Below are 25,528 nucleotides of genomic sequence, written 5' to 3' on the forward strand. Positions count from 1 at the left end.
TCCATTGTGTAAGTAGTTGACAACTGTGATAAACATAAATTAATCAACTAATCATATCAGCAGAGATGTTTTTCAACTCCCTACATGAATGTTTAAAGCAACTGAAAACAATGAAATGACAAAAGTAAAAGTAAAATAAGAGTTAGGTCTGTTGATGTTTCCAATTTCCCCTTAACTATATTTGCTTGTCGGCATAATTACATGACATTATTTCTGTCTCTCTCTCTCTTTCTAGGTCAGAATGATACAATCGCTCAGCAGGTCTATGTAGGGCAATAGGGCACAACATGACTCCTAATAGTGCTGTGTCAGAAAGCCAGAAACACTGTATGTATGCATGTCTGTGTTTAAGGGGGCCTAGCATGTTGTGAGCTGCTTTATAATCCAGCTGGAATGCAACACATCCAGATAAACTGCGCTGTAATCTGGAACCACTAACGAGTTGTTTTGACCAGTGTTAATTAAGGCAGATTATGTAAAACAGAGTGTTTGGGTGACAGAACACATGGCTCTTTATAGGAGTAAACAGGTCGGTACCACTAAGAGTTTGGAGCTGTAAGGAGATCAGCACTCAAAGGTCCAATATCATGTTTCTACATCAAGACATTCGTGTTGATGTGGAAACATGTTTGAGCTGTCTGGTCTGGAGCACCAGTGGCTTACAAACTGTTTCCCAACTCATTCACATTTAAAACAACAAACCTTTTTTTCCTGTAAAACTCTAGCTGTTGGAGACCTGTCTTAATATAATTAATCTTGTCTGTATTCATGGTGTCTGTGTGGTGCAATGAGGGGCAGCAGAGCGTTTCCCAACAGCTAAAACTTCACAAAAAGTTCAAGCTCACAGCAAAACCTGCTATGATGCCACCTCGAAAACATGCAGCGGAAGCAACGCCTGCCATGTAGAATCATGATAGTATGTCCTAAGAGTTAATGAAGGGCCATGTGCTCATTAAAATTACATGTAATCTGCATATTAAACTGTGAGATAACTTTTGTGCACAGCTGACATTTTTGCTTGGTGGTGAAGTGTCTAAAAAGGGAAACGGTTCGTCTTTTGAGGAACATGACAATGCTCAGTAAATTTCATGGAAATGTGCCCATTAAATTCTTATATTTCTTGTGTAAAAGTAGAGAATACGGCTGGTTGTTGTTGAAATATCTTGCTCATGTCCAATTTGTTGAACAAGTCACTAACATATCACATGATTACAACAGTTCCCGACCTTTCTTATGGCACATCAGGGCATAACAATTTGCACAGATTAATACATTAATCTGCCTGTTTATTAGGTATACCTAGCTAAAACCACAGTCCTAAATAAATGCTACCTTTATGACAGTTATAACTTTTTTTTAACCATCATTGTTGAAATAATTTTGGAAATTTGTTGATTCAACTTTATAGTGATTTTGGAGGTTGCAGTTTGTGATTGCAGATGTACATATAACAGCGGACAGTGAGACAATGACCAGAGTAGAAATCATCACCTAGAGAACTTAATATCGCTTGAAAATATATCTAATTTATTTAATTTATCTGTAAACATGTACAAAATCATTGTAAACACATCCAGCATATTTCATTTTGCACCACAGATCATTTGAAATACAGAGTTTTAAATTGGTTTTCAGCAACAGCAGAAACAAAAATACTATATAACACTATAAAATATTTAAAAGTAATAAAGAAGACTAACAGTGATGGACATGATTCACATTACAAACAGTGGAGGAAGGGCATGTTCGCTGTGTAATATAATGTTACACAAAGATTTGGTTTCCCATTTGTTTGCTGCTCACAAATCTAATCTGTAATCAAGAATCATGTGGAGGAACATACAGAATGTTGTGCCAATGAATAAAAAATAAAATAAAAAATAAAATGATGCACATGATGATATATAAACATAAACATAAATATGTTTGTGTTGTATGTAAACATACAACACAAACATGTGATGAACGTTAATATACTGTAAGAACATGAGAACCTAAAGCACTTTATTAAGGTGCACTGTAGCTGTAAATACACCAGACTATGACGGTGTTACTGTCAAGTCACGCCTGGTAATAAGATCAGTCAGCTAATCAATGACGCCAAAGAACAAAGGTTTGTGTTTGCTGTGAATTTTGTCACAAGCGGATCTTTGCAGCACTTCTGCATTTCTACATTTCATGAAGAAATTTGCCTTCAGAAAACGTTGTGATCAGTTGATTAACTGATTATTATTATCTACAGTCTGTCTAGTATCCCTGAGCACATCCATCTGCTCGGGGGTCTGATCCTGCCCACAGCACCCTCGCTGGATGATCAGCTTGATTGACAGATGGGTTCCACCAATCCCCCACTGTAATGATCTGTCCCCGCCCAAACCGAGACCTCTTGTGGCCTGTGAGTACGAATGAAAAAATACATTAAAAACATGATTGAGCTTATTAAACTGCTCGATCTTTTAACTGTCTGTAACTATTATACAAAGTAAACCAAATATTTTAAGTTACATTAGCATGCTAAGTTATTGAGGTGTGAAGGTTACATGAATAAACTGACACAACGTGATAGAAATAACATAACCTCACTGTTAAATAGCTTACAAACTATACAGATACAATATGAGATATGATTTTTTTTTTAAAAAAGGATAATGAAAGACAAATTAATTCCTGACTGACAAAGAAACATCTTGAGTTACTGGACATCACAGTAATATTTTAAAATATTGCATCAATGTTAAAATTAGATAAAATAACTCATAATAAGTTCTTATCACTGTAAAGTCACTTAATGCTACAAGATACTGTTAAAAGTACCTGCTATTTTAAATCTTACAATAAATTTAACATGTATAACTGAGAGGATGAAGGTAGCAGTTAAGCAATGAGGAAGATGTTTTTTTTTTTTAATCGATTGATGATCAGTTAGATATTTGGTTCCTTAAATTTGATTTGCTTGTTAATGATTCTAAAATTTAACTTAACAAACGTAACTTAAACATAAAAAGGAGGTAGTTGGGAATTTTTGCTTTGTGTTTTTCTGTTGCTGAAACCTTAAAATAAATCAAAGTATTATCAAGAAACAATTCCAGGAATTAAGAGCTTTATAATAAATGTATTTTAATTCTGCTATAAGTTGCACTGCATCATTGATACGTCATCAAAGCATTATTTTTGAGACAAGCTTTTCCTTTAACCGTGAGAAATGGAAGCTATAAGCGTCTTCACTGCGTCCGACACTCTGTGCTACTGATCTGGATTTCACTGGGGATTTGCTCCGTCACACAAAGGGAGATTCTTTTTGTTTTTCAAAGCAGCAGATGGTGGAGGGACCGAAACACTGATGGTAAAATCCCTCACAACATGTTCATGCTCTTCATAAAAGCCAGAGTGCAATCAAACTCACTGATAATGATGCCAGGGAAGGGAAGAGGAACAAGTGAAAACATCCTGTTTGCAACAGGAAGCAACAGAGTTTATAGGAACTATGATCTACCTTTGATTTGAGATAGTCAAATCTCAAATCAAAAGGTACAGTTGTTTCAGCCATGGTCTCATTTGGTTAAGGTAAATACTGAGACAATATATAACAAGTATTTGAACACATTAAAGTAGGTTACATGTAGCTCCTACATATATCACAATATGTTGTGGTGGGGAAAAAAAAGATGGAATAAAAGAAAAACATGTACTGCAGGTGCATGAGTGCAACTCTTTCAAAGTGATTCAGTGAGAAGTTTTGGTCTTTCTGATTCAAACTGTAATTTGACTTCAGTACATTTAATTAAGCATGAAATCAAGTCTAGCTGTTGTAAACAGGACAGGTAATGAGGATCTAGAAAGATAGATAACATGTCTGGAGTCATTTTACTTTTTTACCTCTTTTTTTTTCTTAGTTTTCAAATTTTGCTTTATGAATGAATGAATGAATAAGACAGTGATCTACTAGTGGTTGTAAAAACATGATGCAGCCACTACGGTTACTGGGATGCATTACATAAAAGTTACCTGTGACTGGCCAGTCGACTTTGTGGCCTCGCCTTCTCAGCGCCTCAGCTACTTCCTGGTCGATCCCCTCCTCCAGATTAACCAACCACTCGTCAGCTAGACAGAGACGACCAATCAGGATACAATTTTGATTTTAAAAAGTCCTTCACATGAATATGGGACGTAAGATGTGTTGTTTCACAAAATTCCCATAATTCTGACCATGTATTCAACAGCATATAATGTGATCCGACACCAGAACAAACTTATGAGCTGTATCCTATTAATGATGAGGTATAGAGCTACAGTACATCTTTTATAGAAATAAACTTTTTATGCTTTTTTGTAAAGGTAATGTTTCTGTAATATGCTATGAGATAGGTTTACTAATGCTTCAGTTGCTTGTGTTAACTGCTGAACTGCATAACATGACTGTATTCTCTACAGAGAGAGATACAGGCAGGGAGCCTGAAAGCTGAGCTCATTGTTATATAAAGTAATTATAAGTAAATACTAATCACATTTGCATCAACACACTATTTTCTGTATGGGAACCTATCAGGGAATCAGTTGTATGATTTGCTTTACTAAGGGTATCATGACGGATTGATTTCCTCTGTAATAACGACAAACTTTAAAATCTTAAGGATACTGATTTTTTTAAAATGTTCAATGTTGTATTTTCTGTTTAATGTATGTTATGATAGCACAGATGCAAAGCATATACGATACAGTACGAGGAAGTTAAATGAATGTCACAATGACTTATTTCATCTCACAACAGAGAGTACTGTATACTGCCATACAGTAGTTTGACTAAACACACATAAATATTAATTATTAATCAAGCAATGATGTTTTATGTAACAGTATGTGTGTGTGTGTGTGTGTGTGTGTGTGTGTGTGTGTGTGTGTGTGTGTCTGTGTGTGTGTGTGTGTGTGAGGAGGTAAGGCATACCTTTGTGGTCATACTGTACGAAGACTCTTGGAGCATCCAGAGCCTGTTGAGGATTCATCCCAAACTCCAACATGTTCAACAACACCTAAACACACCAGCAACATCTGTTATGTTACGAATCACACTCATAAGACTGAACCATCAGTAAAACGTAGTATGTTTTGAGTCATTTTGAATACTTTTCTGTGACTAAAAAATGAATATAATCCCTAAATTGGTACACCCAAAAGGTTCAATCATGCAGAAGTCAGTGTTTTCAAATACTATTTATCCAAAGTCTGATCTGGTCTGACTATAAAATAACCAACCGCGACTTATTTACACATTGACAAATCAAAAAAGAGATGTTATAAATTAAAAAAAAAACTGTGTTTGGGGCATATTTTACATACTTTATCTGAAAGTTTCTGCACTCTTGATTACTACATACCTGGATGTGTCCTTGTGGCTGCATAAAAGCCCCCATGACCCCCAGTGCAGCGAGGAGTTGTGGTTTTTGTGATTTGGAATCAGAGTCAGTGAGGAGTGCAGGTATTATAGTGTGATATGGTCGTTTCCCACCAGCAACACAGTTAACGTGGTTACGATGCAGAGAAAAGCTGGCACCACGATTCTGTCAGAGGAGAAAAAGAGATTTCATGAATATGTTTTCACGACTTTTTTCTTTTCGTAGTGCTTCGGATATTAAACTCATGACATATTACTACAGCAGCATGTCTCTATAGATCCATGATCATCATAAATATTTTGTGATTAACACCTGACACATACTTACATACACAAAACACAAGCGCACACATTTATTCCTGATGTTGTAAGGTTACCATGCAAAACAGGATCATAAAACATCAAAATTTGCATTATGTCTGGTGTTTTACATGTCCTTTTTGTCTTCACCTAAAGGCACCTTTACACTGTGCAACAACAACGATTGTGTAAGTTTATTGCATGTCACATTGTACGAGACACCTGTGACAATCTGTGTCAGACTGTACGATATCAACTGTGCACTCAATGCGTGATGAATCGTGACGCTACGATGTTAACAGAAGAAAGTATACGAGAGCAGACGCGTGTCATCAGCTCGGCTCATGGGTCACACACACTTCTTCTTCGTTTCACCTCCATCGTTTCGATTTTTGTGTTAATTAAGGAGAAATAGTGTTTTCCCCCTAAACCGTGTTGAAAAAACTGCACTATTTGCATTCTGTATCATTTCATGTTGTATTCTGATTGGTTTGTTTCTAGATGTGCGTCATAGCAGCAGTAAGAATTCGGTTTGAATTGTCTGACGCTGGCAGAATTTTGCGTCAGGTTGTTTTTGGTCAACAAAGCTCCAAATCAGTCGTCGGTTGACGTGTCTCACGGTGTGATTTAAATGAGCAGACCAAAGATTTCACCATGTTTCTCTCACAATTGTCAACTTTCATCAACAGCCATATGTGACATATGTGACAGCCAAAAAACTGCTTAGTGTTGCTGCTCATCTAGTAACTATAAAAACCTGCTTTTCCAGTCAAGATAAACTACAACTGTACTTCAGCATCAGACTGGACTTTAATTCTTAATTTGTAATGAGTGGACAACTTGTGAGTTTTACATACCCATCGTTACCCCACTTGCACACACACACACACACACACACACACACACACAAACACACACACACACACACACACACACACACACACACACACACACACTCTTTCTAACCTGTAGTGAGAATCCACAGTCCTTTGGGACCAGCCCGCTCCCAAAGCCCATGTAGGTGCTGTTGACAAATGAACATGCGTTCCCCTGACTGTCAATCACACAGAAATAGACTGTGTCACTTCCTGTCATCAGGCCGGGCTCCACTCCTTCCATGGTCCTATGAACAAACACATACAAGCAATCAACAATTAAAAACACAAATAACTAATGGGGAAAAATATAATTCATGAAGTCCTCTGTCTGATTTCTTTCTGCAAAATTTGACTTTACGTACTTATACTACTAATGTTTTACTGTACTGAAGGGTTTAGTAGTGATTTCTCACAGTGCATAATAACTACAGTGGCCCTAACTGCCAACCTCAAACTTCTGAATCACTAGCTATCACTTTGATAATCTTTATAACTGCGTTCTTTCACGCTGGATTAATGCATGTAAACACAGGTTTTATAGTAACCAAGTTACTGCAGTGAATGTACTGTAAATCTGTAATTTCTATCCTCATTGTTATTTCACCCAGTTACCTGGGCCCTGTTTCAGAAAGCGGGATTAGTGAAAACTGAGACGAGGGAAACTCTGGGTTTTCAGCTCCAGAAGAAGAGCTAACTTAAACTCTGGGTCGGTTACCATGGTAACTGACTCTCTTTTTCTCCTCCCTCTTACAGAGCCAGACGCGTTGTTTCATTTTCCTCATTCATTCAGTCCGTATCAAAGCTCATTTAGTTACTCAGGACTTTCTAAAGTCAACGCTTTTATGTGCATCAGTCGTTTCCTTGAACAGCGGTTTTTGCCTTCACATTAAAATATTACACAGTGTGAATTCAGCCTAAGCTCAAAACAAACCTATGCATGTCCTCCTGTTATAACACTGTGACTCACAAGACAGCTGTTAAAGCAGCTCCTGCACTGAAATCTTTATTGCACCTAATGTGTAAACTCAGTTTAAATCTAAAGAAATCGATATGAAGCCTCAGACACGTGGGATCAATGAATAATTAACTCTATCACTCATGATGTGATTGGTCACACTGATAAAACATCTTTCCTATGATATTGGAGATTATATGTTAATATTTCTGAGCAGCATCACTGAATGCTGTTGAGCCAAGATATAAATATGTCTAAAATTTTTAAATCTACTGTATTTTCACCTCTATGCCTTTTATTACTGGATCATACTGTGAGCTTACAGTCATGTCTCTATATCTTTGATCTATATATTTTTTAAATATTTACTTTATTTCTTATCTTCATTTGCAGCCTCCTGTGTTTTGTCTCCCATCAGATTAAGACTGAACAAATATATATAAAATGTAATATCGGCTACAGCCTGATGCACCGTCAGATCCCACTTTATCATCATTAAGGAAATGTAAGTCTGGTAAATGATGAACTAATAGACAACACTGAATAAAGATTAATTGTGTTAACATATTGACACTTTTCCTGCTCTGACTCAGACTCTTAAAGATAAATGTGCACTGTCTGCATACACATGCGTTAATATCTCTATGTCCACTGGATTAAAATGGAGGCTCTGCCTTTTATTTACCTGTTGCCGTGGTGAATCGTAGTATTGGAGCTCCATCGATGATGGCTTTTTTAATTCATCATACACTTAACTCAGAGTGAACATACTCAGAGATGATTGAACTGGCTCTGATCAGCTGTTCTGGAGCAGAGAACTCGGAGTTTCCCACCTCGGGGTTCATCAGTTCAGAGTTCATGGTTAGACTCAGAGTTTGTTGAACCTGCTCTCTGAAACAGGCCTCTGGTTTATTATGTGTATGTAAACATTGTTTGACTGTGAAAACGCCCTTGACAGACAATGATTTTCAGCTGAGGGGTCCAATTAGAGTCCAATTCACTCTTAGTTAAGGGTTGGTGGTATAGTAGAAATATTTTTTGTATTTGTGTGTGTTGTCTAATGCAGTGACATGCTACTCAACTCAATAATTTTAGGAAATGAGAATATATTTGATATGTTTTACTACAGTATATATGTGTCTTTGTGCTCACATACAGGGATCATTCTGTTGTTTTATACTTTTATAGTCTATTTGTATTTGTCTTACAGCTGATAAGGACCTAAAGTTCAAAGTCTACAGTAATGACCAGTGACTAGATCATGATGCCAAAATAGATACACGCACACCCCACACACACACACACACACACACACACACACACACACACACACACACACACACACACACACTGACACGCAGAGCAGGCAGAGCAGCAGAGGAGGGATGAGGCCTGAAGGGATGAACATCGGGGGGATGTAAAAGTCTACAGTCCTATCTTAAGTCAACAGAGCACGGCTGGTACATACTGGTACTAACAGATAGACGCACACACACACACACACACAGACACACACAGAGACACACACCTATCCATGCTGATGTGCTGGGCTCGCTGGTGGCTGTAGCTCTTGTCCAGTAAGGTTTGCAGAGGGATAGTCACATGGTCTGGGTCACCCAGGTAACGCAGAGCATCTGTTAATGCCAGACGAACAGCATCCACCAAAACATGGATGTAGTCGGAGCTGTTATGGCCTAAAGCTGGCCACACACACACACACACACACACACACACACACACACACACACACAGAAAGACACTTGAATTTTCAGAGCTTCCAGAGATTTGTACAAATTAGATGTTTTCGTGTGCGTGACTAAACATTTATTTAATTGTCTTTTTTTCCCTCCTCGAAAGAGTAGAGGATGAGATGGCAGCAATTCAGACATACTGTATATACAGTATATAATAAATAAATAAATAAGCATATAAATAACATTATAATTACATAATTAAATACATTTTATGTTATTTTTTGGACATAATTTTGTTTAATTTCAACGCTCACTATGTCTCTTTAATTGACATTTTTTCAGTTTCTTCCTTATCTGACTTGCTGCCACTACAGACATTTTTTGACATTTGCAGGATTTATTCCTTCAGCAGTTAAAGAGAAAAACTAGAAAACCCATTACAAAGTTTTACTTCTGACAGCTCTGATTCTTTTCAATCAAACAGCATATTTGATTAGGTTTTCTGAAGCTGTTGTTGACCCTATATTTATCCTATATTTATAGCCTATATAGTCTCAGCTGCTGCATACTGAAATATGTATCACAGCAATTTGCATGAGCCATAAGATTTACCCTGGAAAAAACCCACCAGATACCAGATGTTTACAATACAGACTATTTACATTAAAATGTCACACATCAATACTATGTCTGCCATAAACTCATCCTTACCACCAACACATGACTGGCTGATTGTTACTGTGATATAATAATGTTTAAATTTCCCTCTTTAAGTATTAAAGAAAAGTATTCAAAAGCACGAGGAGACTGTTTTTTTTTTCTGTAAACGCTTTAGTCTGATCAAAAGATAAATTAGACTAAAATGCCTAATGTCATGAGATAATGATGGGACTATTGTTGGGACTACATTTTCAGAGTCGTGGGGAATGTAATGGGACAAATGGACTTGGACAAGGCTCAGTAGGAGATCACATACTGTACTACTGTCTTTAAAGGGTCAGTTCACCCAAATTAAATATTTTGTGATTGTAATATTTTTACACTTGGCTGTTCCTAGCCATGCAGATTTGTGGTTTTATGTGCCAAGGTTTTGAAATACAATAGGATTTAGTAGAAATTAGCTTATAGGTGGTTAGCTATTTCTTTATATTTTTTTAAACCAAACTTTTGACTCATCTCACGTGGGATGGGAAGTCATCATGCTCAAATAGTGCTCAAAACACTGTCAACCTCAAAAGAAACTTTTCCTTTCAGAAACAATGACCCCATTACTCACTGCTGACACAAGCTGTTGAGTTTTTCAATGTTTTAAGCAACAAATTCACCTCTATTATATTAAAGTGGGGGCTGAAGTTTCAGAGGTGAATAGCTCAAATTCTCAGCACGTAAACTTTCTGGGTTGAGTAATAAAATATGTTTTGAGGTTGTTGGTTTTTTTTTTTGTGAATAACGCTTTATTTCTACAAAGTGATATTTGCTTCATCCACATCCCCAGAAAGAGCTCTAAGCTGCTCTGCTGGTAAGTGGCTTCAGTGTATCGGTGGCTACCTTTGAGAGGAAAGTTCTCCAGGATGTTGAGCAGCAGCAGAGCAGCCAGTCCCTGACTGTTGGGAGGAGGCTCCCACAGACGCACACCCTGCACACACAATGGAGTCATTCACTCTGCTGACCATGTTATTAAAACACAGATACAATCTAAATCTAAATCGGCTGACCTCACCTTGTACTCTGTGCTTAAGGGGGTGACAACCTCGCTGTTGTGGCCGCTGAGGTCGTCCAGGGTCATGACTCCTCCGTGTTGGTTGATGACATCGACAATGGCTTGGGCCACTCTGCCCTGGTAGAAAGCTGGCTTACCATGCTCACCCAGCTCCTGTCAACACATGAGTCCATTAATGTCACAATCAATCACTCAACTGCTCAGTTAATCAACCTATTAGAGAGTTTGTCTCTTTGCATTCTATCTGTCCATCCACAGCTTTTACAGAGGATGTATCATGCACATTTCCAGGTCTATATTCATATTCTGGGACTCTACTGGAATATCTTTGCATGATTTACAGTTCAAAAAACTCCTTATTAATCTTATACTGGCCCTTTATGCAGCCCCTCAGTTCAGCCTCTGTTTGAAACAGGTTGTTTTAGTTCTGGAGGCTACGTAAACAAACAATAGTAGTAGGATTTCACTTCTTTTTCTCGCTCTTTACTCAAAATGGAAACTTTTCAAATACATCCATACATGTTCGAGCCTGAATCCGATCAGAAATATGCAAGTGGACAATGCAAACAACCCGTGGAACACCCTTAGCAACAATCTCAGCAACAAAGGCTGGCCGTTTGTGGGCATGCACGAACAATCTCATGTCACCACAAGGAGGAAGTACAGGTAACTGAAGCCTGGGATTTTGAATTGCAGGAAGCATTTTTACATACATTTACCTCAAGTTTTGGAACTTTGAACATATTTAACATAGACATCCAACATCATAACAGTGTAAAAATAACAGAAAATCACAAAACCTTGATATGTCCCCTTTAAAAATGCCATTAAAAACTCAAAAACATAAAAAAACATGTTGGTTTACATGATGTAATGCCACACGAGTGTAGAGTTCAAAAGCTACGTGGATGACGTGTCCACTATTGTAAACATCTACTAGTCCAATCAATGTTATAAAATGAACAGGAGGGTGTGTTTGACTGTGTGATTTTGCACCACAAGAATGTAAGACACACCGTCATCACTGAGGAATGACCTTTATGATACCATGGAAACCATCCATCAATGAGGCTGAGGTCACTTCTATTGTTTTTACTGTCTTAGGAACACAAGTGTGTGGGTATGTGTGTGTGCGTGGGTAGGGGGTCGTCATGGGCGTACTTGGCTGTGTTCCTGCATTATTGCACGACTATGACTGACTGTGTGATGTATTAATGAAGTAGAGAATTAATCAATGCATGACTATTTAACAAAGCACACCTACAGTCTCCATACTTTGATGATGACACACACACACTCACACACTCACACACGCAAACAATGAGGTCAGCCACAGCACCACTGATGTCTCAAAGACGGGAAACTACTGAATGAGCATGGTTTTATGAATATTACATTGTCCACATACACACATTCATATTCAGGGACAGGAAACATGGAGACTTGTAAAATATGTGCCACCTCACTCAAAAATGACTTCATAGTTTTTGCATAACATGTAAATTATATTTCAAAGAATACCGCATATAATGATAACAATAATGTATAAATTAGCGCCGTTTAAGACAGCGTTACAAAGTGCTTTACATGGGGAAAACAAAATTAAAACAAATGAGCAACACAATTAAATAAAATCCAGCAAATAAAGGTATAGAGAATAAAATTTAATAAAATACCCAAAATGTAATAAAATAAGATAAAAACAGCAAAATAAACAAATAAAACATAAAATGCAGTAGAACTGGAAACATAAAACTTTGAACTAATATTAATAAAAGGCTTTTTAAAAAGATATGTTTTAAGAAGTGATTTAAAACATGTAATTGATTCTGCGAGTTCGCTGTGTCCTTTGTCCATTTTTTACTATCACTTCTATTGTTGGGTTTTTCAGTTTACAATATTTTCAGTGTAGTCATTGCTCTATTTTTAAGTATTTTTATTCTAAGTAATATAATATAATTTCCTTCTTTTTCCATCTTCATCTTCATCCCTACTTCTTTCCTTTTCCCCAGTTCCTCTCTTCTTTTTCCATCTATCCCTCCTTCTCCCCTCTTCTGACCACATCACCTTTTCTATGAACTCCAGATCATCCCTTTTGTCTTCCTCTTTGTTCCCCCCTTTTAAAGTTGTTCCTTCTTCGCCCACCCCTGCACAATCTATATTCCTCCCCCTTCTTCTTGTTTTCTTTCCATATTGAGTCCAACAAGCTACAGGCTTCAGGGTTAATTACCCAGCATACTCCCTGTGTGCTCATCCGAGGTCATCCCATACAAAAGGGTTCTTGGGTTCTACATTGTTCTGTTTCCTTCAGGTTTAAGTTCAAGGGAAAAAAATTGGCCCAGTGCTCCTCACATGACCTACGAACATGTGTGTTTTCTGTTGTTGTTGTTGTTTTGTTTTTTTTGCATTTTACTTTCGAGTATTTACCTTCAGAGTTCGAGCAAGAGCGGGATTTCTGAATACTTGTCCACGTTTGGGCGCGTAACCATCAATGAGCAGGTCTCGGCCTAGTTGCTTCCCAGCATCTCGCAGGACCTCTACCCAATGCGCCCAGTGGTGAGCTGTTACCTCGGCAACAGGAAACCCCACCTCAGCCAGCTCCACTGCCCCGCTCAGTACCTCCTGAAAGGACAGCTGGGGAAACAGGCAGAGGAAACACATTGCTATTACCTCATAGGAAACCTCACTGAGCAGGAAGTGTTAGTCATTGTTTTGGTAAGAAATATGTGTAGACTAAAACTGGTTTGTAGTTTCCTGTGACAGTTTTCCAGAGATTTGTTTTCATCAATCTGTATGAGTAAGAAGATACTGAAGAGTTGTTTATTTTGAGATGGGAAATATTCCTTATAAAAAGCTTCTACTTCAGATTTAGAGGGACTGACTGACAGAGCTGGGACTTCCCAATATTTTAAATAACTGAACAGTAATCTGCTCTCAAACTCACATGATCCACATATGAGTAATACTATTACATTTTAAGCATTCATGTCCAACAGCAAAACCTCTAAAGCATGGATGTGCCATTTCACACTGATGATCTGGTGTATGACATTAGTACTGCCAATGCATCTATTTAATCAGTATCCCAGTGTCTGATTGCATTTATTTTAAGAAGAAAAATATCATCAAACAACAACATTAACTTCAAGTGATTAGACTGAATCTGTCCTTTAAACTTTTACAGGTTAAGATTAATAAGATTAATACTATGTATAGTATAACTAAGTACATGAAAAGCTGTATTGGAAAATATAAATGAAAGAAAAACAGTTTGGATGATTTTTTTAAAGATTGTGTTTTACCACTGACTATAAAGTGGACATGCAGTGCAAGAAACAATAGGTTTTACAACCTTGTAACACATTAGCATTCATTTTAAAACAGGAGCTTAAATTACGAGCACAGGCAGCATCTAACCCCTGAGACATTTCATAAGATCCCCTCCATGTTTTGATTTTTTTGTTAAGTCTGACCAACAAATACATTTTTCACATTTTGATTTTTCCCTACCATAGACTGCTATGTTACTGCTGTTTTGACCAAATATAGGAAATATCCACAGAGCCCAATGACATGTTTGTCCACTCCTTGTTTATAACTTCTAGATTCACCTTCAACACCAATGTTTACACACACAAGGGTCTTCTTCCTTGGGTGTTTGTGTGTGTTAATATGGATACTTTTGCAGTTTACACTTAAGTTGTTTATGTAATGTAAATGATTATGTTAGCTGGCATTTTTGCTACCCAAATGTTGCATAAAACACACCTGCACACACACACACACACACACACACACACAGTCAAACCTTGTGACTACCAAACAGCTCTACAGTATCACACCAGCACGCAGGAGCCCCTGGCACTGTAACATTCAAAGCATCAGACGGTGAAGGAGGGGCCTCGGCACTGTAACCACGTTCCTCAAGGAAGTCCAGGGTCTGAGTTCTGGGCAAGCGACCACTGAGGACACAGAGAGATGCTCAGGTATTCATTCTGTATGATGGAGACAAGAACAGAAGCATGAGAGGAGTCTCTACCTGCCGTTAATTCCTCTGATCTCTCCAGTGTTTCCGTTGTAGAACAGACAGAAGGCGTCTCCACCGGGACCAGTGCTGCATGGTTCTGTTACTGCCAGCGCCGCTGCTATGGCAACCGCAGCATCTGCCGCATTACCTCCACGCTTCAGGGTGTCTGGACAAAAACACAAAGTCATGACTGATTGATGTGCTTGAATCATTAAATCATGAATACACCTTACTATGTATGTTTTATCCAATTTACTGCAAATTCTGCATACTTCACAATATTGTAGTTTTTGTCATTTTCAACTGTATATTATAGTTTTCTTTTTACCTTCCTCTCATCACCCAAATCACAAACACAACATATTTTTCTAACTCACCCCTAATGGTGTTTAAATAGTTTTGGTTTTACTTTCCCATTTTTTTCTTATGCCTCTACAAAATCAGAATCACAAAAATGTGATGGGATACTTTCTCGGGAGGTTGTCATCTTGCTGCCGTGTGTTCAGACAGGACGCGAAGCAAAAGAGCGCCGCGCGGTTACGTACAAAGTCAAAGCAATGACGCGAGCGGATTCGCGCGAGTTGAGCGAAACATTTGCGCGTATCACGGGGCTTTCTGAATCTGCTTCATTAACGTACAGAGATGACAGGAGTCTTTGATGACTTCTGAGTTCAGTCAGAAGCTGAACTGAACACAAACACACAGACACGGTCGGTGCGTCTGTTGCTAGCTAGCTCACAGCCGATGTACAATTGGTATTTTGGTTGTTTGGGGCGAATAAACACCAGCGGTCGAACTCGCGCGACAGGCGAAAACTGCTTCGCGGTCTGTCTGAGCCACAGTTACATTCTAGATCTCCATGGCAACTGTTTCCACTCACCCAGTCCGATATTTGAAGCCAACGACTGGCTGGACGCCACACAGCCATGTAAACACACCACAGGTGACCGACGGGAGGAGAATGTCAAGTCGGTATCCATCCTGCTTTAACTACTAGTGACTGTTGGCAACAACAGGGCAAAATACCGGGACAAAATAAAACCGCATTGGACTTTCAACTTCCGATCGGTTAATCATGCATCGATTGAGTATGGCTGAACCAGGAACGGCAGCAGATGACAGATTAAATCGATGGATGGTTATGTTAGTTAAAGTTCTCCACACAGAGTTAAAATAATTCCTCTCAAATTTTAATCGTTTTAATGGTGGTCTTCCTTGATAAATCTGAGGGTCAAAGTTCATTCTTGACCTTTGAAACAGCAGCTGAAAAAAACAGTCTCATCACAAGGTACGTTAGTGGTTGCTTTGGGGCTTTCTATCATACCACATGATCTTCATCAGCAGATGTTGTTTGCCCAATTGTCTGGACACTTTAGGAATTTCTCATCTATATGATTCAAGCTGTTAGATGTGAATGATGTGCTGTGTGTGGAGGCATATCACATCAACTTTCGGCTACATTTTCAGTTGATATATTGAAAACTGAAATAATCTCAGTCCTGGAACCTATATTATTTTATTGAAGGCTGGTATTTATTTCCATTTTTTCTTTATGTTAAGTTAAGTCAAGAGGGATCATGACAGGATGAGCTAATTGTCACGTGAAACATCTTGTAGTTTGTCATATTACTCTTGTTGCTGTCCCTGTGAAACACGTACAAACACTTTTTATGGAGAAACATCTCTATGGGTGTGAATTGAGTTCCTGAAAGATTAACAAATATAAATGACGGATTAATGAGACTGTAATAGCATAAAATAAAACATAACCACAAGCACTGTTGTGTTTTGATGTCTGAAATTCTTATATTCTCATGAACCCATAAACTTACGTTTCATAATAATACAATCCAGTAAGTTTAGGATTGATAGCAGCAGTTTTTAGGGAGCAAACCTTCTATTTGAAGTTCAAATTTAGTTCAATTTCAAGTTTTTTGGCTATTATATCTATCAAAAATATAGATGAAAAGAGACTGACAAAGCATATACAATAGTGTAAGAATGTGCCTCATTAATAACTGAAAAATGACACAAGAGACCAGGATCCAATCCAGAGCAATTTAATCAAATAGTCAATATATTAATGACTCATTTGGGTGTGTTTGTTATTTTAACCGCATGATGAGCAAATAGCATTATAAAGCTTTCAAAGTTAATGATTTTTTTTGTGTGGATTCCTCATATTAACTCTAATCTTACAGGATGCACATGTTATGACTAAAGACAAATTAAAGAAAAAAACTGGTACGGGCCCGAAAGTTTGACCCCTACAGTGAGGGGATCCGGTGGCTTTGTTATGCTGTGGGGGGAATTTTGTCGATACATATCAATACAGAATTGTTCAGAGTGATCGCCTTTATCCTGTGATGAAACATTTATGTCCTGATAGGAGTGGTCTCTTCCAGGATGACAATGCCCCCATTCATAGGGCACGAGTGGTCACTGAATGGTTTTATGAGTATGAAAATGATGTATCATATGCTATGGCCACATCCCAGTCACCAGATCTCAACCCAATTGAACACCTATGGGAGAATACCTAAAAACACCTTATCAAGACACTTTATGTTGGTTTTTCCTTTAATTTAAGTCTGTATGTAATTATTAGCCCAATTAGTGGTAAATTGATTGTTATTAGATACACCAAGAGTTGAACTACAGATTAGACAATCCTAAATGATGAAGAAACTCTTCCTGTTACTCACTAAACCTGTGGTAGGTTCACATCAGCCACATCAGCCCCACGATATCGACCAACTGTCTGTCACTTCCAGCTCTGTTTCCACGTACACAAAACACATGGTAGAACATTAACCACTGTATCTTCACTGGTGTTTCTGTGTGCACACACGGGTATGTAATCCTACATTAATGGCTCAGTGTCTGTTTGCATGCGGCCGCAAACTTGTGTATGTGTGGTTGTACGCGCACGTGGGTGTGTGTGTGTGTGTGATATCCTGCTATATTACAGCTGGCTGCTGTAAAAGTGAAGCAGTGACATCACACAGTGAGACAGAGGGGCTACAATATAAAGGCTCAAATGCAGCATCAACAATCCTCAGACACAGGACAGGTGAGGTAGACAGGATCATCTAGAAGGTTTGGTAAAGTGGGCAGCTTTTTGGAGAAATAACCAAGCAAAAATAGGTGTAGGGAGAAATTTAGCTATAGGTAGGGCCAACAGGTGTACTGTTATTCTCCAGTGTATTGATTTTTTAACGACTGACCAGCTTGGTAAGCAGACAAAGACTGGACCAGACTGAATCCTGACCTTCAGTTTTAGAAGCCAGATCCTTGTTTTTGTCAGTTTAGTTTAGTTTTTTAATTCCGTCCTTTTGAAGAATCACCTTAAGTGGAGTTTTGAAGTCCACGAGATACTTCTCTAACCCCAGGAGTTGTTTTTTTTTATCAGAGGCAGATCAAGCATCAGTGTCAGAATGTGTTCAGGCAACTTTGCCAAGTGTCTGGGGATCACTCTGATACCTCTGTCGATTGTGTGTGTGCTGTGCAATGTCCTGCTCTTCTTTCCTGGTGGAGAGGCTGGGGACACCGAACACATCACAAAAGAAGTGTGGTACTTTGGAGGCATTTTTGGATCTGGATTGTTCGTGAGTATATGTTAAAATTACAACACTGGAGTATGTACACTGCATGATATCAGCTGTATTTATCATCACAGGAGATATTTTTTTCTAATTTTATATCTCGTGACCATAGCACATGAATGCTAATTCTAATATGGACATTCACAAATACAGTAAATTAAAAACCACCGGATGAAAATTCATACTTAGAGTATTGCGCCGCCTGTAATAGTTAATGATCTTGTCTGCAAAATACAGCTAGTTCACATTAGAAATATTAGAAATGCAACAAAATATATCAGAGAAATGTTTTTGTTTTTTGTTTTTCTATGTATGAAGCTGTTTAGACTTTTTGTGTTTATAGCATCTTTCAAATTATTCTGATGGCATATTTGCAGAAAAAAATGAGCTTATCCTGGTGAAAACTAATGCAGCTTAAAACAATGAGTAGATAATGAACTCTACTGTATATTCTAAAGATTATGGTAGGACATTTTACTTGCACACACTAGAGGAAGAAAGAATTCATCATCTGCTCAACTGTTTCTATCTGTGTGTGTGCGTGTGTGTGCGTGCGTGCGTGCGTGCGTGTGTTTGAACTTGGGGTGGGTTTTGGGCAACAGATGATTTTCCCAGCTATGGTCTTCCTGGGTCTGAAGAACAATGACTGCTGTGGTTGCTGTGGCAACGGAAGCTGTGGGCGGAGATTTGCGGTGAGGGGGTGTTTTTTTTTTCTTTTGTTTTCTCACCATAATGAAATGATTATTTACAGCAGCACAAAAGTTGGGCAAGAGTTCAAATTTGGCTCACGAAGACTAGAATGGGTCCCAAAATGACTGCGGAATGTGGTGTCGCAGCGTAGGATAAGTTTGCCTAACAGCCTAACAATTTGGAGTGATACTTCAGTACAATTTGACTGCTACACCTGAAGTTCAGAAATGCAGGTCATCCACAAAGACTTTTTTTCTGTATACATCCTTTCGAGGAAAAAAAAAACAGAAAGACAAACACACACAATCAAAAATAATCCCAAAAAGACAAATTTGAGCCATTAGAGCCAATACTCTGTATATACAACAGCTACTCAGATTTGTATATGAATGTACATGCATTAAGGACTCCTGAGCAGGACAAAAATATTTTTTTTGTTTGGACACCTCACTGTTAAATTCATCAATGGTTTAAACTGGTACTGGATATTGCCACATAGAAATGAATTAGGGCTGCAAATAATGATTATTTTAATTATTGTTATTTTGTTTGATCTATAAAATGTCACAAAATGGTGGAAAATGTTGATCACTGTTTCCCAAAGCCCAAGACGACGTCCTAAAATGTCCTCTTTTGTCCGGACCAACAGTCCACAACCCAAAGATATTCAGTTTACTGTCATAGAAGACTAAAGAAACCAGAAATATTCACATCTTAGAAGCTGAAATCTGAGAATTTGGACCTTTTTTTTTTTTGCTTAAAACGACTAATCGATTATCAAAATATTTAGCGATTGATTTAATAGTTGGCAGCCAATCATTGCAGCTTCAATGTGATTATTGCGATGGGTCGTTATTTTCAGTATTTTATTGGTGTTCATTTTGAATAAAGAAAACAGGAGAAAATCTGATTTAAGAAAATGTAATTCAGGTGGAAATCTAATTATAAAAATCTGCTTGCTATGCACATTTTTCTTTTTATTTTTAGGGACTCTGGTGCACAGTCAGTATCTTATTTTAATTTTTAACACATTTTTCTTTTTCAATCCTATTACTCAGAACTGTGCCAGCCACTACACCAAGACACTTTGAGCCAATCTATTTAGAAATATTGTTTTTTTGTGAAAAGGGGTAAAAAAAATGAATATAACGAGCCTCATGAATGGCCTAACAAAAAAATTAGACATGCACATTGAGATTTGCAGGGTGTTAAGACACTGCTGTGTTTTTATTTGACCCATTTGTCCCTGTGGATCTACTATATGTCACCTGTTACCTGTAACTGTTTCCACACTCGATGGAAAGCAAACACAATGACACAGTACACACCCATCCTGATTTACACAGCAATAAATGGCTGCACACACACACACACATACACACTGAATATACTCACACAAATTGATGAGATTTCAATCACTGTAACAAGACCTTCCTCTGATGGGAGTTTCACATGACTCTCTCGCACAGAGCTTGTATTGTGCTGGTGCGGACACACATATTGATCGATAATTCAGGAATGTGTAGGTGTGAGAGTGTGTGTGGGGTCCAGGAAAGAATCGGCAAACAAAAGTTTGTCAGATCACTCCACACACACACACACACACACCATCTCAGTATCTCTGTGTTGGACGTGCTGCGTTCATGACCCCCAGCCTGGTGTCTGCACACCAAGAGAATAACTTCATTGTTGTCATTGTTTAAGAAGTTAAAAGTGAGATTGAAAAAAGGTATTGATTCCCAATATGAGTAACTGCTCAATCCTTCCTTCCCTCTCTCTCTCTCTCTCTTTCTCTCTCTCTCTCTCTCTCTGTAGATGCTGAGCTCCATACTGTTTGCAGCTGTGGGTGTTTTGGGGGCCGGTTACTCCGTCATAGTTTCTTCTATTGCCATTAGCCACGGACCTTTGTGTCTGTTTAAAAACGGGTCAAAGACTGAGTGGACCTATCCCTTCTCCGATGGGTGAGACCGTGAGACACACAAATCTAAGACATTTCAAAGAACTAATTTGTTATTTTAAATTACACATATAACCATGAATGAAATGATGGAGATGGTTTCTTTCAACCTGAAAAAATTCAGTCACATTAACAGTAGATTGGAGATAATACATCTTATTTAATTTGTTTCTAATAAACTGTTCATAAAATAATGTCCACAAAAGCATTTTATCATTGAAAGATGTAAAGACTCAAATTACAAAAAAGTATATTTTTTTAATTTAACTCCACCCCAATACAATGGAGGCGAATGGAATTCCATTTGTGTTGCTTAACAGACTGAGAAAATGAAATTCAGTGATGACGTCTCCTTCCAGTAATAGTGTCCCTGCTAATCCACAGACCAAGGCTGGATTACCAACCAGGCAAACTCCTCTGGGACCCCCCAGAAGCCCTCAGGACTCCCTCAGGAGTCCTGAGGGCTTCACCTTCAGGCAATTAGATTGTGGTAGTTTGATTCATTTATAATGTCTGGTGATACTGTATCCATCACTAAAGCAAAATATCAAATTTATGACATAGGGACATAGTGACACCTACATTATTACATAATCTTGAGGTCCCGTCATCAAGAGGGACCCTAAATATAAATCTAAAAAATATATTTTTTTGGGCAGCACAAATGAAATTCCATTCTCTTCTAGTAGAGGCAGAAATCTTTTGTATGTGTAATCTGGGTCAGCCAACCCCTTAAACTGTTAAAAAAGCAAATACTAACACTCTTGAAGAAATTGAACCGTTTTTATTGATGTTGTAGTTATCAAATTAAAGCGTCTACAGACACAAACCTGCTGTTTTTATCTCACCCTCCCTCTCCAGCAACTACCTGGGCGACCAAGAATCCTGGTTGAAGTGCACAGAGCCGCCCAATATAGTGCGCTGGCATGTCTCCCTGTTCCTTGTGCTGCTGATCATGGGTATAATCCAGGCGGTGCTGTGTGCTGTGCAGGTGGTGAATGGCCTGCTGGGAGCTCTGTGTGGAGACTGCTGTACCTGCTGTGAACAGGTCAGTATCTGCTCTGAGATGAGAATGGTTCACTTCAGTTCAGAGTCTAAAAGAGGAATTTGTAGGAGGATCTGAATTCAATCCAAATTTCTGATACTATACAATAATTATTATTAATATACTTATTTATTTATAAGTTATTTTTTTATTTCCGTGTCTTTAAAACATTTGCAGTAGCCTATTCAGTCACTAAACTAAAAACAGACATAAAAGAAACACAGGTGAGGAAAGACAATTGACTGTGAGATAAATGTTTTATTGTTTGTAACATTTATTTTTCTGCTGCCTTTGCCAGATCTCTCTTAGATCTCTCAATTAGACGTTTACCTGGTTAAATAAAGGAAAAGACAAACACTATGCTAAAGCAAACAATAAATAATATTAGGGAAATATACAGAAATAAGCTTGTTGTTGTATGCTCGCCAAAACAGTTAAAATTCTAATTAATATATTGCATATTGACCATTTAATTCCAGATTTGATAGATTTGGTTTGTAATCTTCAATTAGCTGAGAAGAATTCATTAACCAGGAGTCCAATGAATTATGTAACTGCTTACTGCTTGAGGATTTGTGTTTGTAAACAGAGATGGATTACATTTTTGTGATTAAACCACATTAAGATATTAATAATACTGTTTGTCTTTCAGAACAATAGAACTGTCTGAGCACTTCCTGCGGCTGTGAGAACCTGAGGGTGGCTCTTCTTCCTGTGTTTATTCCAGTTTTAGGAGGACGACAGTTTCTTGCTTTATGCTACGATTATACATTTTGGCATAAGAGCTTATTGATTGCAGTGTGTGAATTAGCTAACAAAGCTGGTGAAATGATAGAGCTCGGGTTTAAAGGGATACTCATTTACTCTCTTGCAAACACTAATCACTCCATCTTCTCATTATTAGATCTGAATGTTAGATTAGATTAGATTGATTTTCCTCTCGCTGTGTTTGTTTGTATTTCTTGCATTTTTAGTGACTTCACTGAACTCATTAAATCAATAAATATAGATTCTATTTTTGATATACATATGAAAAGCAGATGGGATAGGGCCATGATATTTATCTTTAAATGTTATGTTTTAATATCTAGACAAACATAAACAAACCTGTTGGCAAAATATACAATATTAGAGAGAGAGTATCAAGATGTTGAGTCTCTCTATTGAGGTAAGAAACTATTTCCTGTTGCATGACTGCCCCCTGTTGCGCATTTTGGTGTTGTGTGTAAGTCTGAAGGGGTTCGAAGACTGTGAGACAGTTTTAATATGCCTCTGTGTGATAAAGTTCCTGTACCGACACCATCAATAAAATCTTACATCTTGTATATCTGTGTGAAAAAGGTTCATATAAGTGATACTGACACAGCGATGAATTTCACTAGTTATCTATGGTTTTAAACAAATGTGTTGTAACGTATTTCCACTCCAAACTATTGTCTCAGTTAGTGGGGTTATTGAAAGATTTTTTTCATATCTGGCTGTGCCACAAGATAATATTTTACACTGATATTATTTTAAAACATCAATGAGAATGCATGTGACTACCACTGGGATTTTGCACTTCTCTTTTATATACTCTTTTATAGTGTATGTGGGCTTTCTTATATGGTACTAACTTGTCTGATGCGTTATTAAAGTATATATATATCTGGAAGACTGTATTTTACTGATGTAATCTTTGCTAAGCATTGTAAAGAAAAAAAAAGAGAAATTGCAGCATTGTGAACAGCAGAAAAAGTGGAATAAAGCTCAGAGAATTCTGGACTACTTGTGAATTTTTATCTTTTTTTTTTTCACCAGCACCGATTCACCTGAAATTGGAGGGTGTTACGATACTAACCAAGATCTGACAGACAGATTCATCATGAAATCAGTCATTGTCAGGCTTTAGTGTATAGTGTTCTACTCCGATCAATACCTCAGTGAATAAAATTAGATTTATAACCTGTGATGGTGTCATGATGGAGCCATTTCTGTTGTGATAATTGTTGTCAAATTTGTGACGATGTAATTAAAGGTACATCTGCTGCGTCAAACACGACACTACTCCTGACTACATCTATTTCACTTGCTAAAGTTTATTATTACATTTGGTTTGAATAAGAATATGGGTCCCATTTTAAAGCAGCATTATTACTAAAATGTCCTTTTTACTTCAGAGTCTCAGTGCTGCTTCACCTGGAAATGTTAACAGCCTTGAAACCACAAATGAGTTGAGCATTGTCTTATATTGACAGCAAATTTGAAACTGTTGCAAAAGAGAAAATGAGACAACAGTATAGGTTAGAGATTTGACATTATAGAGTTTCTGGGATACAAGTTAATTTTCAAATTGATTTTTAAATTCATTCTCTGGTTTATAAATCACTTGGTAACATTTTATCTAACTTAAGTAGCTCAGAATTAGTGTGCTCATATTTCTTATCATATAGCCTATAATGTTATAATTTCATCCTCATTTACATTTCGTTTTTAAGTTTTTATGTATTCTACATAATAGGTGTACAAAAAGTTGACAGTTTTGGCTCCTTACATTTTATGTGAAGATTTTAAACAAAATACAGGTCTTTGTCATTTTTGGATTTACAAATCAATCAAACGTTCATCATGTCTGTAGGATACAATTGTCCAAGTGTGTCATAAAACTTTTGATAATAATAATAATGAACTTTATTTATATAGCATTTTTCTTAACAATGTTACAAAGTGCTTTTCAAAAAAAAAACAAAAAACAACAAGGCAGATAAAAATAAGGCAAAGAGGAGCACAGAGGTAAAGGTAGAAGTACAGAGTAACAATAGAAGATGCACAATAATAGTAATAATAAAACAATAAAATGCACAGAAGTAAAAAAAACAATATTCAGGTGCCTAAATGAACACTGACATGCTTTTCTTGCTGTTATCATTCCTCCTGTTCATACTGACCACTAGAAGATCCCTTGTAATGCACTTACAATGTAAGTGATGGGGGACATAATCCACAGTCCTCCTTCTGTGCAAAAATGTATTTAAAAGTTTATCTGAAGCTAATATGAAGCTTCAGCCATCCTAATGAGTCAAATCAAGTAGATATCATTCAACATTACAGTCTTTTTAGTGCCAAAGTCCCTCTTTTTGTTACTATACTTCCACCGTAGCTCAACAGGGAAACACTGTCCGAGGAAACACAAAGAGGGAATTTGATGCTAAAAAAAACTGTAAATGTGGCAGATATCCACTTGATATGACTAACTCAGACTGCTGAAGCCTCATATAAGCTTTATTTT

General features: G+C 37.5%; 2 protein-coding genes across 3 annotated transcripts; one reads left to right on the top strand and one right to left on the bottom strand.

Moving 5' to 3' along the window:
* Positions 1-1,508: 1,508 nt before the first annotated feature.
* Positions 1,509-16,247, bottom strand: LOC137187424 (glutathione hydrolase-like YwrD proenzyme). 2 transcript variants are annotated; one of them, XM_067596291.1, is made up of 12 exons: positions 15,844-16,247; positions 14,976-15,129; positions 14,745-14,898; positions 13,364-13,570; positions 10,937-11,089; positions 10,765-10,852; positions 9,051-9,156; positions 6,656-6,812; positions 5,373-5,555; positions 4,943-5,027; positions 4,006-4,101; positions 1,509-2,393 (listed from the first exon to the last, which is right to left on the bottom strand). In XM_067596291.1, exons 1-12 carry the CDS (start codon positions 15,941-15,943, stop codon positions 2,248-2,250), a joined length of 1,629 nt encoding a protein of 542 aa, XP_067452392.1. In that variant the 5' UTR covers positions 15,944-16,247; the 3' UTR covers positions 1,509-2,247. The 2 variants fall into 2 exon arrangements, with proteins under 2 accessions (XP_067452392.1, XP_067452391.1); XM_067596290.1 differs by having other exon boundaries at positions 9,051-9,222.
* A 959-nt stretch (positions 16,248-17,206) lies between these two features.
* tm4sf4 (transmembrane 4 L six family member 4) lies at positions 17,207-24,024 on the top strand. Its single transcript, XM_067596295.1, has 5 exons — positions 17,207-18,571; positions 19,171-19,260; positions 21,074-21,219; positions 22,077-22,263; positions 22,913-24,024. The coding sequence occupies exons 1-5, from the start codon at positions 18,401-18,403 to the stop codon at positions 22,928-22,930; spliced, it is 612 nt and encodes a 203-aa protein (XP_067452396.1). The 5' UTR covers positions 17,207-18,400; the 3' UTR covers positions 22,931-24,024.
* Positions 24,025-25,528: the final 1,504 nt, after the last annotated feature.

This window comes from Thunnus thynnus, chromosome 8 (assembly GCF_963924715.1).
Source record: "Thunnus thynnus chromosome 8, fThuThy2.1, whole genome shotgun sequence".
In the NCBI taxonomy this organism is placed as follows: Eukaryota; Metazoa; Chordata; class Actinopteri; order Scombriformes; family Scombridae; genus Thunnus; species Thunnus thynnus.